This window comes from Hypanus sabinus, chromosome 5 (assembly GCF_030144855.1).
Source record: "Hypanus sabinus isolate sHypSab1 chromosome 5, sHypSab1.hap1, whole genome shotgun sequence".
NCBI classification, from domain to species: Eukaryota; Metazoa; Chordata; class Chondrichthyes; order Myliobatiformes; family Dasyatidae; genus Hypanus; species Hypanus sabinus.
Genome location: NC_082710.1, coordinates 146,999,163 through 147,018,968, shown reverse-complemented (window position 1 = coordinate 147,018,968; position 19,806 = coordinate 146,999,163). Strand labels below are relative to the sequence as shown.

Below are 19,806 nucleotides of genomic sequence, written 5' to 3'. Positions count from 1 at the left end.
ATTCTCTCTCACTACCCCCTCACTCTGTGTTCATTCCCTCTCTGACCCCTCACTCTCTGATCGTTCCCTCTCACTACCCCCTCACTCTCTGTTCATTCCCTCTCTGACCCCTCACTCTCTGTTCATTCCCTCTCTCCGACCCCTCACTCTCTGATCGTTCCCTCTCTCCGACCCCTCATTCTGATCATTCCCTCTCTTCACCCCCTCACTCTCTGTTCATTCCCTCTCTCCGACCCCTCACTCTCTGTTCATTCCCTCTCTCTGACCCCTCACTCTCTGATCGTTCCCTCTCTCCGACCCCTCACTCTCTGTTCATTCCCTCTCTCCGACCCCTCACTCTCTGTTCATTCCCTCTCTGACCCCTCACTCTCTGTTCATTCCCTCTCTCCGACCCCTCACTCTCTGATCGTTCCCTCTCTCCGACCCCTCACTCTCTGATCGTTCCCTCTCTCCGACCCCTCACTCTCTGATCGTTCCCTCTCACTACCCCCTCACTCTCTGATCGTTCCCTCTCTCCGACCCCTCACTCTCTGATCATTCCCTCTCTCTGACTCCTCACTCTCTGTTCATTCCCTCTCTGACCCCTCACTCTCTGTTCATTCCCTCTCTCCGACCCCTCACTCTCTGATCGTTCCCTCTCTCCGACCCCTCATTCTGATCATTCCCTCTCTTCACCCCCTCACTCTCTGTTCATTCCCTCTCTCCGACCCCTCACTCTCTGTTCATTCCCTCTCTGACCCCTCACTCTCTGTTCATTCCCTCTCTCCGACCCCTCACTCTCTGTTCATTCCCTCTCTGACCCCTCACTCTCTGTTCATTCCCTCTCTCCGACCCCTCACTCTCTGATCGTTCCCTCTCTCCGACCCCTCACTCTCTGATCGTTCCCTCTCTCCGACCCCTCACTCTCTGATCGTTCCCTCTCACTACCCCCTCACTCTCTGATCGTTCCCTCTCTCCGACCCCTCACTCTCTGATCATTCCCTCTCTCTGACCCCTCACTCTCTGTTCATTCCCTCTCTTCACCCCCTCACTCTCTGATCGTTCCCTCTTTCCAACCCCTCACTCTCCGTTCATTCCCTCTCACTACCCCCTCACTCTGTGTTCATTCCCTCTCACTACCCCCTCACTCTCTGTTCATTCCCTCTCACTACCCCCTCACTCTCTGTTCATTCCCTCTCTGACCCCCCTCACTCTCTGATCGTTCCCTCTCTCCGACCCCTCACTCTCTGTTCATTCCCTCTCTGACCCCTCACTCTCTGTTCATTCCCTCTCTGACCCCTCACTCTCTGTTCATTCCCTCTCTTCACCCCCTCCTCTGATCGTTCCCTCTCTCCAACCCCTCACTGTCTGATCATTCCCTCTCTCTGACCCCTCACTCTCTGATCGTTCCCTCTCTCCGACCCCTCACTCTCTGATCGTTCCCTCTCTCCGACCCCTCACTGTCTGATCATTCCCTCTCTCCGACCCCTCACTCTCTGATTGTTCCCTCTCTCCGACCCCTCACTGTCTGATCATTCCCTCTCTCCGACCCCTCATTCTCCGTTCATTCCCCCTCGCTACCCCCTCACTCTCTGATCGTTCCCTCTTTCCAACCCCTCAGTCTCTGATCATTCCCTCTCTTCACCCCCTCACTCTCCGTTCATTCCCTCTCTTTGACCCCTCACTCTCTGATCATTCCCTCTCACTACCCCCTCACTCTCTGATTGTTCCCTCTCTCTGACCCCTCATTCTCCATTCATTCCCCCTCGCTACCCCCTCACTCTCTGATCGTTCCCTCTCTCCGACCCCTCACTCTCTGATCATTCCCTCTCTCCGACCCCTCACTCTCTGATCATTCCCTCTCTCCGACCCCTCACTCTGATCATTCCCTCTCACTACCCCCTCACTCTCTGATCGTTCCCTCTCTCCGACCCCTCACTCTCTGATCGTTCCCTCTCTCCGACCCCTCACTCTCTGATCGTTCCCTCTCTCTGACCCCTCACTCTTGACCCTGCTCTCCCTCTCTCTGACCCCTCACTCTTGACCCTGCTCTCCCTCTCTCTGACCCCCTCACTCTCTGATCGTTCCCTCTCTCCGACCCCTCACTCTCTGATCGTTCCCTCTCTCCGACCCCTCACTCTCTGATCGTTCCCTCTCTCTGACCCCTCACTCTTGACCCTGCTCTCCCTCTCTCTGACCCCTCACTCTCTGATCATTCCCTCTCTCTGACCCCTCACTCTCTGATCGTTCCCTCTCTCCGACCCCTCACTCTCTGATCGTTCCCTCTCTCTGACCCCTCACTCTTGACCCTGCTCTCCCTCTCTCTGACCCCTCACTCTCTGATCATTCCCTCTCTCTGACCCCTCTCTGATCGTTCCCTCTCTCCGACCCCTCACTCTCTGATCGTTCCCTCTCTCTGACCCCTCACTCTTGACCCTGCTCTCCCTCTCTCTGACCCTTCACTCTTGACCCTGCTCTCCCTCTCTCTGACCCCTCACTCTCTGATCGTTCCCTCTCTCTGACCCCTCACTCTTGACCCTGCTCTCCCTCTCTCTGACCCCTCACTCTTGACCCTGCTCTCCCTCTCTCTGACCCCTCACTCTCTGATCGTTCCCTCTCTCTGACCCCTCACTCTTGACCCTGCTCTCCCTCTCTCTGACCCCTCACTCTTGACCCTGCTCTCCCTCTCTCCGACCCCTCACTCTCTGATCGTTCCCTCTCTCTGACCCCTCACTCTCTGATCGTTCCCTCTCTCCGACCCCTCACTCTCTGATCGTTCCCTCTCTGACCCCTCACTCTCTGATCATTCCCTCTCTCTGACCCCTCACTCTTGACCCTGCTCTCCCTCTCTCTGACCCTTCACTCTTGACCCTGCTCTCCCTCTCTCTGACCCCTCACTCTCTGATCGTTCCCTCTCTCTGACCCCTCACTCTTGACCCTGCTCTCCCTCTCTCTGACCCCTCACTCTTGACCCTGCTCTCCCTCTCTCTGACCCCTCACTCTCTGATCGTTCCCTCTCTCTGACCCCTCACTCTTGACCCTGCTCTCCCTCTCTCCGACCCCTCACTCTCTGATCGTTCCCTCTCTCTGACCCCTCACTCTCTGATCGTTCCCTCTCTCCGACCCCTCACTCTCTGATCGTTCCCTCTCTGACCCCTCACTCTCTGATCATTCCCTCTCTCCGACCCCTCACTCTGATCATTCCCTCTCACTACCCCCTCACTCTCTGATCGTTCCCTCTCTCCGACCCCTCACTCTCTGATCGTTCCCTCTCTCTGACCCCTCACTCTCTGATCGTTCCCTCTCTCAGACCCCTCACTCTCTGATCGTTCCCTCTCTCCGACCCCTCACTCTCTGATCGTTCCCTCTCTCCGACCCCTCACTCTCTGATCGTTCCCTCTCTCCGACCCCTCACTCTCTGATCATTCCCTCTCTCCGACCCCTCACTCTCTGATCGTTCCCTCTCTCCGACCCCTCACTCTCTGATCGTTCCCTCTCTCTGACCCCTCACTCTTGACCCTGCTCTCCCTCTCTCTGCTGCTCTACATTCCACTCCCCCACCTCCTCCCCGTCTCCAGCCTCTGGCTATTTCCACCCAACTCTCCTGGTCCAACCGTCGGCGAAGGGTGTGCAGGATCGAATGGGTGAAGGTCTGCATTGAGCAGAGTGATGGCCGTGGGAGACCACGTCCCTGTTTGCCAGTCCACACTCACCTTGTCCCCCTTTGGCCCCTTCAAGCCGAGTGCGTCGTTTCCCTGTGGAACCACCAGCAGAAACAGCATTAACGTCACAGCCACCCAAATGAAGCGCTGCTGGAACGCCGCATCTAATGTGCGCACAGAGAGATCCCAGTACATTTCGATGATCGGTCTGAGTGACGTGCGGTGCACCAAAGGAACTCCCTGTTCCACCAGCCAATGGCTGGCATAACGCTTCAGTGATCACCGATGCGGGTTTACTCTGCCTACGTTCTCCCGATGACCGCGTGGGTCTCCACTGGGTGTTTTGGTCTGCTCCCACGTTCCGAACACTTACGGGTGCCGGAAGCGCGCTGACACCTGTGGGCTGCCCCCAGCACATCCCCGGGCTGTGTTGGTCATTGAGGCAAATGACTCACTTCACAATGCACATGTGCAAATAAAGCTAGTCTTTTTCTAAAACTTTTTCCAACAGACCACTCACTGCAAGCCTCCACTGTAGTGACAGAGGTGTGAGGAATGAGAGCCGGCGGGGGCGGGGGGGGGATGTGTGGAGAGGCTCCCATCTCTCTGACCACCCAGGCCTGGCCTGGGCTCCCAGTCACCCAGTACCCAGAGAGAAGCCTCCGACTGGGGGGAGTGGGAGGTGGGGCGGAGGAATTTAGGCTCCAGACACACTGACGCAGAGTGCAGAGGTTGCAAAGTCGAATGAGGCAAGGGAGATTATGAGAACGAGCAAGAGAGTGGCAAATGAAATACAATGGTGGAAAATGCATGGTCCTGCACTTTGGTAGTAGAAATAAATGTGCAGACTGTTTTCTAAATGGAGAGAAAATCCAGGAATCTGAGATGCAGATGGACTTGCGCAGAACACCCTAAAAATTAACTTGCAGGTTGAGTCAGCAGTGAGGAAAGCAAATGCCATGTTAGTATTTATTTCAAGAGGTCCAGAGTACGAGAGCAAGGATGTGATGCTGAGGCTTTATAAGACACTGGTGAGGCCTCGCCTCGAGTATTGTGAACAGTTTTGCCCTCCTTATCTAAGAAAAGATGTGCTGGCATTGGAGAGACTCCAGTGGAAGTTCATAAGGATGATTCTGGGAATGAAAGGGTTATCATACGAGGAACGGTCGATGGCTCTGGGTCTGTACTCACTGGAATTCAGAAGGGTGAGGGGGGATCTCATTGAAAGCTTTCGAATTTGAAAGGCCTAGACATGGTAGATGTGGAAAGGATATTTTCCATGATGGGAGAGTCTAGGACAAGAGGCACAGCCTCAGGATAGAGGGGCGTCAATTTAAAACAGGGATGCGGTGAATTTGTGGAATTCATTACCACAGGCAGCTGTGGAGGCCTGTGGGTGTAGTTGAGGCAGAGCTTGATCGATTCTTGATTAGTTATGACATCAAAGATTACAAAGAGAAGGTTGGGGAGTGGGCTGATCAGGGCAAAAAAGGATCAGTCATGACTGAATGGTGGAGCAGACTCGATGGGCCAAATGGCCTAATTCTGCTCCTATATCTTATGGTCTTGTAAATATTACACTAATCCACTCCTGAGGGTGAAGGGAGAATCACTTGAATGGCAGGACGAATGGTGTCAAAGACAGCGGGGGGACGACTGGGGCCTGTCTGCGGGAATCTGGGGCCTCTGCAGGAAGACAGAAACCGTTCCCTCTGCCCCAGAGACAGGGCGAATGGTCCCCGCGGGACAGACCGTTCACTCGTGGAGATTCACTCCCTTCCCCGACCTGACCACATTACCTGCCTGGGGAACCAGGAGGGTGATGCTAACTCGGGCCAAGGAAGGACGGGGTTGGAGAGGTTAGGGAGGGAGAGGGTAAGGAGGGAAAAGTTAGGGGGAGAGGATAGGGAATGAGAATCTGGGGGAGAGGTTGGGGAAAGGATAAGAAGGGAGAGGTTAGGAGGGAGAAGTTACGGGGAGAAGAGTATATGGAGGAAGAGTTTGCTGGAGGATGTTATTGGGAATGGGAAGATCTCAGCAGCTGGAGAAGTGAGCAGATGGACTGATATTGTGTGGTAGGGGAGATGGTGGGAGGAGGGGGTTACCTCTAGAGACAATGACGGGATTGATGGCCTTACCTTTGGTCCTCGAGCCCCTGTAGGCCCAGGAGGTCCCTGTGGACAAAGATGCAGAGAGTGAGCAGACAGTCACGGGACATACCCCGGCAAACCACTGGAGTCTCAGTATTCAGGGAACAGAACCATCCCAAACCCGCCACGTACCCTTAGCCCGGTATATCCGCGGGCACCTCTGTAACCAGGCTGGCCGGGGGCTCCTTCATCACCCTGGAAGGGAAGCAAAGTCGAGCATTTACATGGAGATCAGACTTCACAGGCATCTCTTGTACACAGCAGGATCCCACAGCAGCTTGCATCCGGCTCCACTCAACTGTCCCTTAAGCAGCAGGACACTCCCCAGTGTGGTCAGTGGGGCTCCCACTGAGGGGAGATTTGGTAGGGAGGGAGGGGAGTAGGTGGGAGAGAGAGTTTAGTGAGAAGGGAGGGGTGTTAGTGGGGAGGAAGGGAGGATTCAGTGGGGAGGGAGGGGGTCAGTAGGGAGGAATGTTAATAGGGAGGGGGTTGCTGGGGAGGCGTGTTGGCAGGGAGGAATGTTGGTGGAAGGGGTTTTCCTGGGGAGGAGCGTTGGTGGGAGGGTGTTGGCAGGAAGGGTTGTTGTTAGGGAAGGGCTTTTGGTGGGAGGGGCATTGGCGGGAGTGTTCTTGGTGGGGAAGGGTTTTTGGTGTGGGAGAGTTTTGGTGGGGAGGTTTGTTGGTGCGAAGTGTGTGGGTGGGAGGGGTTGTTATTGGGGAGGGGGATTGGGTAAGATGGGGAAGAGTTTTAATCTGAGGGTGTGTTGTTGAGCAAGGGTGTAGGTGGGGAGGGGTTTTGGTGGATTGGTGTGTTGGTGGGGAACATTGCTGGTGGGAGGCGTTTGAGGGAGGCGTGTTCGAGGGAGGGGACTTCCATTCACTGTGTCTGACATAACTGAGGATGTCATCATCTCTACTCGCTGGCTGGGTGTTCGGTCTGGGTTGAGAGAAGGTCCATCTGAGAAGATCATGTAGATGGGGACAGGGAGCACCCACCAATTGATCAGACCCCCTCCCCCAACAAAAGCCCAAAATCCCAACACTCACCGGCCGACCAGGGAGTCCGGGAGCACCAGGATGGCCCTGCAGAAACAAAAAGGTTAGCAAGCAGCATCTCTTCCAAGGGTCATGCCGTCAACTGGACAATCGCCAGGGTCAGGAGGGGCAATCTGCCCGCACTGTGATTGTCCAAACCACAGGCAGCCTTGGGGCAACAAGCGATGGGAGGTGTGGTCAGTGGTGGGACTGGTGCACAGACCGGAGGCACATACCCAATTAACAGAGCTTGGCTATAAAGAGCTTAGCTCCTTTAGTGACATGTTTGTCAAACTTACAGGACTGTGCTAAAGTCTTAGATTTTTTAAATGTGGTTTCAGGTGTTATGGCCTGCAAAGAGCCCTGACGTCCACGTCATCAGAGATGTCTGGGATTACCTGGAGAGACAGAAGCAAGCAAGACAGCCAAAGTCTGAGACAGGACTGTGGCAAGTTCTCCAAGATGCTCGGAACAACCTACCAGCTGATTTATTATTAAACTGCACAAAACTGTACCAAGGCAATGGATGGTCACACCAAATATTGATTTGATTTAGTCTTTTACTGTTTACTGCTCTTTACAGTAAATTGTTGATATTTAGAAACTTTTCATTTCATTATTTTAAACCGACTTTGCTTTACAGATTTTTTTATGTGCCTAAAACTCTTGCATAGTTCAAAATCCCAAAGTTTGAGAAGCTTGCATTTGATAGAATTTAAACCCATTTTCATTCTGTAAACCCGGGTTAACTGGGTGTTGGTAATCTGACTGGCTGTTGAGGAAAGGCGGGGGAATGAGTTCTGAACCGCAGGGTTTCCATCAGAACCATCATTCCCCACCTCTTCCCACCATTCCTCACCATTCCCCATCACTCCCCACCATTCCTCCACATTCCCCATCACTCCCCACCATTCCTCCACATTCCCCATCACTCCCCACCATTCCCCATCACTCCCCACCATTCCTCCCCATTCCCCATCACTCCCACCATTCCTTCCCATTCCCCATCACTCCCACCATTCCTCCCCATTCCCCATCACTCCCCACCATTCCTCACCATTCCCCATCACTCCCACCATTCCTCACCATTCCCCATCACTCCCCACCGTTCCCCATCACTCCCACCATTCCTTCCCATTCCCCATCACTCCCACCGTTCCTCACCATTCCCCATCACTCCCCAGCATTCCTCACCATTCCCCATCACTCCCCACCATTCCGCCATATTCCCCATCACTCCCCACCATTCCTCCCCATTCCCCATCACTCCCACCATTCCTCCCCATTCCCCATCACTACCCACCATTCCTCACCATTCCCCATCACTCCCACCATTCCTCCCCATTCCCCATCACTCCACACCATTCCTCCCCATTCCCCATCACTCCCCACCATTCCTCCCCATTCCCCATCACTCCCACCATTCCTCTCCATTCCCCATCACTCCACACCACTCCCCATCACTCCACACCACTCCCCATCACTCCACACCATTCCCCACCATTTCCCACTGCTCCCCACCATACCTCACCAGACCCCATCACTCTCCACACTTCCCCACCACTCCCCACCATTCCCTGCCAATGCCCATCACTCACCCTGTTGCTTTTCCCATCCATTGTAACGAGGAATGGTTCACCTTTCTGTCCTTTCACTCCGTCAGAACCCTATGACACAACATACACCAATATCAAACTCACAGCGTTTGCCTCTGTGGCATTCCGGACATTTCATCTACACACCACCCATCACGCCCCTATCCCGGGATTCACTATCCCTGTCCCAGAATCCACAATTCCTGATGGCATTCCTCCTTCTCCTGTAGTGCCAAGTGCTGTAGTGGGTCCACAGATCTTGCGTACACTCTGCAGAACTTGTTCCCCTATTGTGTTCAGAGTGAATCCACACTCCTACACCCCCACACCTCACACTCTCATCCCACCACATCCCTCACCACTCCTTCCTCATCCCCACACCCCACACCCTCATCCCATTGCATTTCACCCTCATTCCTACGCTTCACATCCTTCAAACCCCATCCATCACCCTCATTACTCCTCTCCCTCATCCCCTACATCTTACACTTCTGTGCCACCTCCCACTCCTCTCCTCGCTCCTCCCACCACCCACCCCTCTCCTTCCTCGTCCCACCTCCCAGCCCTCTCCATCCTCATCTCATCACTCTCCCCTCTCCTCCCTCATCCCATCATCCCTCCTTCTCCATCATCATCTCCCACTCTACTGACCCTTCCCATCCCATCACCCTTCACACTCCCACATAGGCCAACATAACCACCTGATGTGATCATCTTCATAAACTTTTCTTTGATTTGAATTAAATTCCCTTCTTTAATTAGCTGGATTTAGAACACAGAACATAGAAATCTAAGCATATTACAGGCCCTTCAGCCCTCGATGTTGTGCCGACCATGTAACCTACTCTAGAAACTGCCTAGAATTACCCTACCTTTTAGCTCTCTATTTTAATAAGCTCTATGTACCTCAGAGTCTGCTAAAAGATCCTATTGTATGCAGCTCTATCACCATCGCCAGCAGTGCATTCCACTCACCCACAACTCTCTAGGTGAAAAACTTACCCCTGACATCCCCCCGCCCCCCCATACCTACCTCCAAGCACCTTAAAACTATGGCCCCATCATGCTAGCCATTTCAGCCCTGGGAAAAAGCCTCTGACTACCCACACGATCAATGCCTCTCATCATCTTATACACCTCTATCAGGTCACCTCTCACCCTCCGTCGCTCCAAGGAGAAAAGGCCGAGTTCACTCAACCTATTCACGAGGTACACTCTCCAGTTGACCCACAATGTTGTGCCGAGCTTTTAACCTACTCTGAAAGCAATGTGACCTGAACAGCCCTCCATTTTTCTATCATCCAAAAGCTTGTCTAACTGTCTGTAATGTATCAGACTCGACCACTACCCTGGCACCACATTCCAGGTGCACACCACTCTCACGGTTAAAAACAAAAGTACCTCCAACACTCCCCTATACTTCCTTCCAAGAAATTGCCACAAAATTATGGCCAATTCGTATTAGCCATTTCCGTCCTGGGGTAAAGTCTCGAACTGTCTGCTCGATCAGGACCTCCCATCACCTCGTACAGCTCTGGGCAGTCGCCTCTCGTACAATATGAGTAGCGCACTGTGCCAGAGACAGACACAAGGTGAAGGGGAGATGCTGAAGGTTTTCTGGAAATGCACCGCCAGAGGATGAGGGTGGGGAGGAGGGACATGGCTGGTGAAAGCAGGCTCGATGAGCCCGTGGATTAGAAGGAACTGACAGAGTTGTGGAGAGACAGCAGGGAAACGGAAGAGATGTGCCCAGGGAAAGTCAGTGATTCCGAGATCGTTCATCAGAAATGGGAAAGAGAGAACTGTAGCTTTCAGTGATAGGAAGGGTAGGGGAGAGGTCGGCCGAAGGAGGTGATAGGTCAAGATCATCAGATGGCCAATGGGAAAGGCAGCAGATCACATGACTGGACAGACCAGACACAGATTGGGTAATTGCTGTCCAGAGCACTTGGATTCTGTCAGCAGGGCTGCCCCTGAGCTTCATGTCACTAAATTCCCCGTCCCACTCTGATCACTCCACTGTGGCATCGGCTACATCAACACCCAATACAAGACTGAAGAACAACAACTCATCTTACGTCTAGGTATGCTGCAGCCTTCGAAATATTGGGAGGGGGCCCTGCGGGGTGGAGGTCTCAGAGCAGGGGGATCCCTGCCCCTGCTCCATTCAGGAGGAGTGTGTGAGATGAGAGACTCCACACACAGAGCTGCGGTTCAGAAAGAAAGTCTCGTCACTGGAGAGAGTGTGGTCGAGACATTGGTAAATTAAACTGGTAAATGGGTATATTATTGTCACATATAATAATATGTGAAGAACCTGCATACTGTCCAAACACTTGGAGTCATGGCTCAGTGACCTGAGGCAGAACGAAGTGAAGCACTAACCGAACGCAGTTACAGAGGAAGTACAGGCTGACAGACAATGAAATGCAAGGCTATAACGAGGTGGACTGTGAGCTGTCTGTTTTATAGTACAAGGAGCTGCTCGTTATGACAACCGGGTAGAAGCATTCCTTGAGTACGTGCTTTCGGACTTTGTTATATTCTGCCCAGTGGGAGAGGCGGGGAAGAGAGAATGTCTGGGTGTGGGGGCGGGGGGGGGATCTGTGATTATGTTGGCTGCTTTTCTGAGGCAGCAGGAAGTATCGCCGAATCTGACGTCCGTGACATGCCGGGCTGTGCCCCCAACTCCCTGTGACCACTGTCAAAATGTCACGCTGTCTGCGCAGCATCTGTGAAGATTCTCCTCCAGAGGGGGTAGAGGCTCTGGTGATCATCGACACTGGAAGTGGGAGAGCAGCCGGGAGTCCTGACAGAAGGCAGGGTGGGCGCAGGTTAGTGGGCAGGGAGTTGTAGCCTGTTTCACAGGGACGATAGACTGAATGGCATTTCCCAGCTTGTGTGGTTGCCTGGCAACGTTTCTACCCTCCGCAGGTGAGGAGTACTTACAGGTAGTCCAGGCAGAGCTGGTATGCCCGGTATTCCTTGTCTGCCCATGTCTCCCCTGGTCCCATTGCAGCCATCTAGTCCAGCAGGTCCTCTTGGCCCCGGCTGCCCGGGGTGACCCTTTAACACAGGAGGCATCGGCAGAGTCACACAGTGACAGACATTCCAGGTCCCACTTACCAATAGACACTTCCTTCCCCTCCCTCAAACTCCCTTACCCACCATCCTCCCTCACTCTCCCCTCCCTCCTCACCTTCACCCTACCACCCTCACATCCTCCCCATCATTCTCTCCCACACCCTCACTCTCCCTCCCTCCCCATCCCCCACCCCTTCGCTCCCCCTGCTTCACGCCCCTCACCCCCACTCTCCCTCCCTCCTACTGACCCCGCTCACCCTCCCCTGGGGTCCAGCAGCAGAAACCAGGCAAGTGGCCCCCAGCTTTGGGGTTAGGACGGGGGGTGGGGGGGATCATCCACTCCCATCCTGGTGTGGGGAGGGCTGTAGGCTTTCTACTACAACCCACCCTGGATTCTGTGACCCTGCCTCATAACCCTCAACCCACACCCACCATTCTTGGACCCTGCTTCCCTCCTCTCTCCCCCTTGAACCTCCACAGAATACCCCGGCCTCCCACCACCCCCTCCTCCGGCCCTCGCCGCACCGTCAATCCGTGGACCAGTGACTCACCGGAATTCCGTCATTCCCGGCAAATCCAGGCACCCCCATTGGTCCCTGGTTTGGTTTTAAAAAAAAACAATAATTAGCTTGAGTGAGTGAGTGAGTTAGAGCACCCTCTGTTATCGCTGCTCCAGGGAATTCCACTGCCCGTTTGTGAACACCACCCCCCACCCCCACCACCGAGGCTGGAGATTCCACGAGGGGGAGCATCAGTCACCCGGAGGGCATCACAACCATGCTGATTAGTGTCCGAGGCATCACAAGGCACCCAGCGGGGAGGGACGAGGATGTCCCGAGATGGGTCCACCTGGGCTGACTGCCTGCTAGTGTTCAGGGGGTATGTTCACACCCAGGTAGCTGTGGGGAAAGAACACAGGGGTAACACAGAGGTGCTTCAACACCATTGGGCACCCTGCAGATAAATGTCACCCTGACCACTCAGAGGCCTGATGGCTGTAGGCTAACAACTGCTCTTGAAGCTGGTGGGCGAGACATCACGAATTAATGATCCACGTTCAAAGTTTTATTTCTGGGCAGCACCCTCTCCTTCCCCAGATATCCCATCCCCTGTAGGAACGTGCCCCCCTCCCCGCCCGTGAGAGTACGACCCACACTTCGACGTCACTGCGATTTTGCCGAGGCTCCCATGTGCTGGTCAGGTACTTCTCACTCACCTTGTCTCCAGGTGGTCCTGGAAACCCCTCCTCACCCCGGTCCCCTTTCGTTCCCTTGTGTCCAGCCTCTCCCTGTCGGCCGCGGGGTCCTTGGGGTCCCTGGGGGCCTCTCTGCCCCGGTGATCCTGGTCGGCCCTGGGAAGATACAACAGTGGGATGTTTGATGGTCACATCTTTTGGCATTGGCACGAGTGGGTCTCAGTCAGGTCAACATTATAGACTCACTGATGATGCAGTCTCGTTCCCAACAGGTCCACGCCAGGGACAATCTCACTCCCAATACAGCCTCACTTCCAGAGTGGTTAAGAAGGAGTATGGTGTATTGGCCTTCATCAACCGTGGAATTGAATTTAGGAACCGAGAGGTAATGTTGCAGCTATATAGGACCCTGGTCAGACCCCACTTGGAGTACTGTGCTCAGTTCTGGTTGCCTCACTACAGGAAGGATGTGGAAACCATAGAAAGGGTGCAGAGGAGGTTTACAAGGATGTTGCCTGGATTGGGGAGCATGCCTTATGAGAATAGATTGAGTGAACTTGGCCTTTTCTCCTTGGAGTAACAGAGGATGAGAGGTGACCTGATAGAGGTGTACAAGATGATGAGAGACATTGATCGTGTGGATAGTCAGAGGTTTTTTCCCAGGGCTGAAATGGTTGCCACAAGAGGGCACGGGTTTAAGGTGCTGGGGAGTAAGTACAGAGGAGATGCCAGGGGTAAATTTTTTATGAAGAGTGTGTTGAGTGCGTGGAATGGGCTGCCAGCAATGATGGTGGAGGCGGATACGACAGGGTCTTTTAAAAGACTTTTGGATAGGTACATGGAGCTTAGAAAAATAGAGGGCTATGGTAAGCCCAGTAATTTCTAAGGTAGGGACATGTTCGGCACAACTTTGTGGGCCGAGGGGCCTGCATTGTGCTGTATTTTTCTATGTTTCCATTCTTGACACGGGGAGGGAATGGAGGGAGGAGAGAGAGAGAGAGGTATGAGGTGAGGGAGGGAGAGGGGAATAAGAGGAGAGTCAGGAGGGAAATAGCAAGAGAGGGGGTGGGGGAGACAGTCTGAGATCTCCTGCATGGAGGAGATGCGTGTGCAGCAGAGGTTAATCTGTGATTACCATGGAGAAGGTTATGGAGGTTCAAGAAGTAACGGGAATAGTCAGTGAGACCCAGGAACATATCCACATTACAATAGGATTGTGGGCAGCATTAAGGCGCATTAAGGTGGATAAATCCCGGCCTGTGTGGGGAAACTGGGGGAGGAATTGCTGGGCCCCGGCAGAGGTGTTTGTATTACCATTAACAAGGTATGCAAAGACTGGAGGGTTGGGCCTTTATCTAGGTAGAGTTGTGAGGACAGGGCAGACACGACAGCCCAGTGAGCCTAACTTCAGTGCTGGGAAGTTACTAGGACAGGATTCTAAGAAACAGAAGAATGAGGAGGGATCTCAATGAAACCTATCAAATATTGAAAGGCCAGGAGAGAGTGGACATGGAGAAGTTGTTTCCTATCGTGCAGAAATCCAGGACCAGACAGCACAGCCTCGGAATACGAGGATGTCCCTTTAGAACCGGGATGAGGAGGAATTTCTTTAACCAGAGACTGGTGAATCTGTGGGATTCATTGCCACATATTAAAGTGGAGGCCGAGTCATTGGGTCTATTTATTAAAGTGGAGGTAGATAGGTTCTTGATTAGTAATTTACAGGGAGAAGGCAGGAGAATGGGGTTGAGAGGGATAATAAATCAGCTATGAATGGATGGTGGAGCAGACTCCAATATCCTCATTCCACTCCTATGTGTGAAGGTCTGATGCACTTGGAAAGGAGAAAGGATTAACAGATACTGTTACCTTCTCCATTTTGTAAATGTCCATTGTAATTTCCATCCATGCATTTAAAGTTGGGCTCTCCTGTGATAACCATTTCCTAGTAAGAGTCTTTTTACCAGCTACCAACAGTATATTCATTAAATATTTATCTCTTTCTTGAGGTATATATCCAAAATATATGGTCTTACTCTCTAAGGGTATTTCACATTTAAAGATGTCTTGAAGGGCATTGTGTATCCCCCTCCAATAGTTTTTGATATTCTCACAAATCAACGAATTTGTTGTAAAAAAAAGATCACTCCCTACTTGTACATAGTTCTTCCCTTTTGCTTGTTTTTTCTTTCCACTCTTTACTATAAGTGTATACCCCAGATAAATCCTTTGTGGATATTTTGTGATATATATGATTATATGATATATATGTACAATGTCTGAAATACATCTTATGGAAATGTTTGTCTGATGATGAACTTCAATAAAAAATAAATTACAAAAAAAAAGGAAAGGGGAAAGGACTGATTGGGAAAGACAGCATGGCTGTATACTGTGGAAATCATGTCTTACGAACTTGATTACAGTTTTAGAAGCAGAGACCAGAGAACCTGATCGATGGGGAAAGAGCAGCAGACATCACGGACATTAGCAAGGCCTTTGACAAGGCCCCGCATGGCAGGCTAGCCTGGGAGGTTAGCATACGGAATCCAGGTACAGAACTGGCTTGTTGAGAGGAATTAGAGGGTGTTAGAGAGACCGCACTTGAAGTTTTGTGTGCCGTTCTGGTTGGACAGGGGAATGTCGTTAAGCTGGAGAGGGTGCAGAACAAGTTCACAATAATTTGACCGGGACCGGAGGGGTTGGGTTGTGAGGGGAGACTGGAGAAGCTGGGCCTACATTAACGTAGACTGCTTTTCCTCGAGTGGAGGAGACTGAGGAGTGACTTTATAAAGGGGCGTAGACAAGGTGAGTGATCACAGTGTTTTTCCCAGAATAGGCATGACTAAAATTAGAGAGCAAAGGTTTTAAAAGCAGATGGATTTAAAAGTGAGCTGGGGGTCTAGTTTTTCTCACAGAAGTTGGTAGTGACATGAAATGAGCTGCCAGAAGAAGTGGAGATTCGGAATCAGGTTTATTATTGAGGTTTAATAGACATTTTGACACATAGGTGGACAGGAATGGCTTGGAGGTGTAAGAGGAAAATCTGGGCCGAACTGTCCTATTTGTTTGCATTGTGCGGTTCTGACAGTGGAATTGAGGGAAGGTGCAGTTACTGGAAATTCCTCTAGGTGGCAGGTTGAGGCCATGAATGAACATGGAATCTCACTCACCCAGAGGGACTCGTCAAGGCCACAGACCCCACTCTTCCACTGTGATGTCCGGGGCTGTGGACTAGCTCCAGTGGGGTGATCCTGGGGAGTGCCCATACCTCTGAAACCACAGGTTCAGAGATTGTTGCAGTACTGAGGGAACCCCGACAGTCCAATGCTCCCTCAGTAAGATCCCTCTCCACTGTGTGGCCTTCCCTCCGTACTAACCCCCCCTGCAGAGTGATCCTCCATCAGTACCGTCCCTCCCACAGTGAGTCCAACCCTCCACCGGTCCTGGGATCTCCACCCATCGCCAGCTGTTCCCATGGAATTGCCAGCAGGAAGCAGAGGCTCTGGCTGCCTGTGCCCTACCGTGGTGACGGGGAGGAAGGGAGAACGTACTCTGGTGAAACCTCCCACCGACCAGAACATCTGCGGTGTTCAGCTGCAAACATCTGTGAGCTATTAAAAGCTCAGCAGCTGCACAGGGTAATTTCAGCAAAGTACCCTTGCATTCTTAGAGAATTCCTGGTACCCCTCCTGTCACTGTTCCCTGGAACCAGCCAATTCCAGGGGTTAACTCTAACCCTAATCATTCCATTCTACACTCTAGTGTCCCTTTCTCCCTCCCCCTTCTCTTCTCCACACTTACCACCTCCTTTACTCTCCCCGCTTCCCCTTTTCTTTCCACCTCCCCCCCCCCCCACCATCTCTTTACCTTGTCTGCCTTCCCCTCTTCTCCCCGGAAAAAGTCCTGCGGAATCCTTTGCCAGTTTTCCTCACCGCCCACAATTCCTCCCATTTTCACGTCATCTGCGAACTCACCAAACGGCCCACCTCCATTTTCATCCAAGTCATTTATGCACATCACAGACAATCGAGGTCCCGGCACTGATCATCGAGCAATGCCACCGGTTGTGGAGCTTCAGTCAGAATATCACCCGTGTCTCCCACAGCCAAGCCAATTTACCAATTCATCCGTCTGCCAGGGCTCCATGATACCATGTGCCTTTTGGATCAGACATTGTCAACTGCTTTACTGTCATCATCTATCATCTTCATCACCTCCTGAACCAGCTTTGTATGACGGGGCCTCCCCTGCACAAACCCATGTTGACTTTACCTTACAAGTCTAAATGTTTCTGGATGAGAGTAGATCCTATTGCTAAGAACCTTCTTTAATAATTTCCCTACTACTGATGAAAGGCTCACTGCCCTGTAATCTCCTGGTTTCTCTCTTGCCCTCCATAAAAAGAGGACAAGCTGGCTGTTCTTCAGTCCTCTGGGAACTCATTTGTGGCTAAAGAGACTGCGAAGATCTTTCCAAAAGATCCCAGTAATCTGAGATAGATCGCATCAGCCCTGGAGACTTATCCACCTTAATGTTCTTCAAAAGACACAACACAGCTCCAGGTTGGTGTCAACACGGCTTCAGATATCAGCTTCACACTCCCTGATATCCCTTCTCTCCATGTACTTCTTCCTGGTGAATGGAGATGCCCCCACCTACCCTCCCTTACGAGATGAGACCCTGTCGGGTAGCACCAGTGGCCATCCCTGTGAGGATGTCACTCCTCCCCATTCAGGTGTAGTGTGTCAGAGAACGTGCGCTAGGCCAATGCGTGGCAAGGTTGGAGAGGGTTTGAATCCACTGCATAGGGAGAGGGAATTTGACTGGAACATGAAAGGGTCTCCACAGTGTGGATGCAGGGAATGGTTCAGCCTCTGTTTAAAATGTCATCCATTTATGGGAGAGATTATGCAAATTCCCTCCTGTCAAAGAGTCCACAAATCTCTAGAAACGATTCTCTCCAAGGGTCCAGAAATCTCTAGAAACGATTCTCTCCAAGGGTCTAGAAATCTCTAGAAACGATTCTCTCCAAGGGTCCAGAAATCTCTAGAAACGATTCTCTCCAAGGGTCCAGAAATCTCTAGAAACGATTCTCTCCAAGGGTCCAGAAATCTCTAGAAACGATTCTCTCCAAGGGTCCAGAAATCTCTAGAAACGATTCTCTCCAAGGGTCTAGAAATCTCTAGAAACGATTCTCTCCAAGGGTCCAGACATCTCTAGAAACGATTCTCTCCAAGGGTCCAGACATCTCTAGAAACGATTCTCTCCAAGGGTCTAGAAATCTCTAGAAACGATTCTCTCCAAGGGTCCAGAAATCTCTAGAAACGATTCTCTCCAAGGGTCCAGAAATCTCTAGAAACGATTCTCTCCAAGGGTCTAGAAATCTCTAGAAACGATTCTCTCCAAGGGTCCAGAAATCTCTAGAAACGATTCTCTCCAAGGGTCCAGAGATCTCTAGAAACGATTCTCTCCAAGGGTCCAGAAATCTCTAGAAACGATTCTCTCCAAGGGTCCAGAAATCTCTAGAAACGATTCTCTCCAAGGGTCTAGAAATCTCTAGAAACGATTCTCTCCAAGGGTCCAGAAATCTCTAGAAACGATTCTCTCCAAGGGTCCAGAGATCTCTAGAAACGATTCTCTCCAAGGGTCCAGAAATCTCTAGAAACGATTCTCTCCAAGGGTCTAGAAATCTCTAGAAACGATTCTCTCCAAGGGTCCAGAAATCTCTAGAAACGATTCTCTCCAAGGGTCCAGAAATCTCTAGAAACGATTCTCTCCAAGGGTCCAGAAATCTCTAGAAATGATTCTCTCCAAGGGTCTAGAAATCTCTAGAAATGATTCTCTCCAAGGGTCTAGAAATCTCTAGAAACGATTCTCTCCAAGGGTGGTGAAGGCAGAGATGCTTATTGGAAACTGGAAGATGAATCCTTAACAAAGGGGTGAAAGGTTCCTGTAGATAGGTGGACGTGAGGAGCGAGGGGACCAGGACTGCATTAAATGAGCACAACCTTGCTCCTAACTGTCCACAACTGCTTTGTTTTGTGTTGGGACACATCCCCAGGTCTGTGGTCAGTGGGATGCTTCAAGGGGTGGAAGTTGGAGGAGGCTTTCAGATGAGTTCAGAAGGCACCAGGTAGAGAGGTGGGCCACAGCTGGATGAGTAATCACCACCAGGCGGCCTGGGGGGTGGGGATGGGTGTGGGGAGTACATGGCAATGGGGGCAGTTATTGAGTAGAGGTAGAGGGTTGTGGTCCAGAGGGCAGTCAGCACACTGTAACTCTCTACCTTGGCCTAATGTCTACCACTCACCTCTCAGCTTCTTACTTCCTCTCCACTCCCCCACCCACCCTCCTTCCCCCTCACCTAGCTTCACCCATCATCTGTCAGCTTGTACTTCTCCCCCTCCCCTCCCCTCTCATTCTTGCTTCTTCCCCTAAAGTCCCGATGAAGGGTCTCTGCCTGAAATGTAGACTGATTATTCCTCTCTGATGTGTTGAGTTGCTCCAGCACCTTGTGTGTGTTGTTCATGTCACCAGGACCACACCTCCTGTGCACTCTCTCCCTCTCCCTCCCCTCCCTCTCTCTCTCTCCTCCTCCCTCCCTCTCTCCCCCTCCCCTCTCACCCACCCTCCCTCCACTCCCCCTCCCTCTCTCTCCCCCTCACCTCCCCTCCCCCTCTCTCTCCCCTCCCCCTCTCTCCCCTCCTCCCTCCCTCTCCCTCCCCTCCTCCTCTCTCTCCTCCTCCCACTCTCTCTCCCTCCCTCTCTCTCCCCCCCCTCTCCTCCCTCCCCTCTCTCCCCCTCCCTCTCTCTCCCCCTCCCTCTCTCCCCCTCCCCTCCCCCTCTCTCTCCCCTCCTCCCTCTCCCCTCCCTCTCTCCCCTCCTCCTCTCTCTCCCCCCTCCCTCTCTCTCCCCTCCCTCTCTCTCCCTCCCTCTCTCTCCCCCTCCCCCTCTCTCCCCTCCCTCTCTCCTCCTCCCTCTCTCCCCTCCCTCTCTCTCTACCCCCTCTCTCTCTATCCCCTCTCTCTCTCCCCCCCTCTCCCCTCCCTCTCTCTCCCCTCCCTCTCTCTCCCCTCCCTCTCTCTCCCCTCCTCCCTCTCTCTC

General features: G+C 52.4%; 1 protein-coding gene across 2 annotated transcripts in view; it reads right to left on the bottom strand.

The window, feature by feature from the left end:
• The window catches only part of LOC132394426 (collagen alpha-6(IV) chain-like), a 177,402-nt gene that overhangs the window by 79,905 nt on the left and 77,691 nt on the right, over nt 1-19,806 (bottom strand). For both annotated transcript variants that reach the window (XM_059970563.1, XM_059970564.1), the window contains exons 5-12: nt 12,721-12,855; nt 12,056-12,100; nt 11,370-11,486; nt 8,424-8,492; nt 6,838-6,873; nt 5,924-5,986; nt 5,780-5,815; nt 3,693-3,734 (exon numbers count right to left, since the gene is read on the bottom strand). In XM_059970563.1, coding sequence (XP_059826546.1) covers nt 3,693-3,734; nt 5,780-5,815; nt 5,924-5,986; nt 6,838-6,873; nt 8,424-8,492; nt 11,370-11,486; nt 12,056-12,100; nt 12,721-12,855 — 543 coding nt within the window. The remainder of the gene's footprint in view (nt 1-3,692; nt 3,735-5,779; nt 5,816-5,923; nt 5,987-6,837; nt 6,874-8,423; nt 8,493-11,369; nt 11,487-12,055; nt 12,101-12,720; nt 12,856-19,806) is intronic.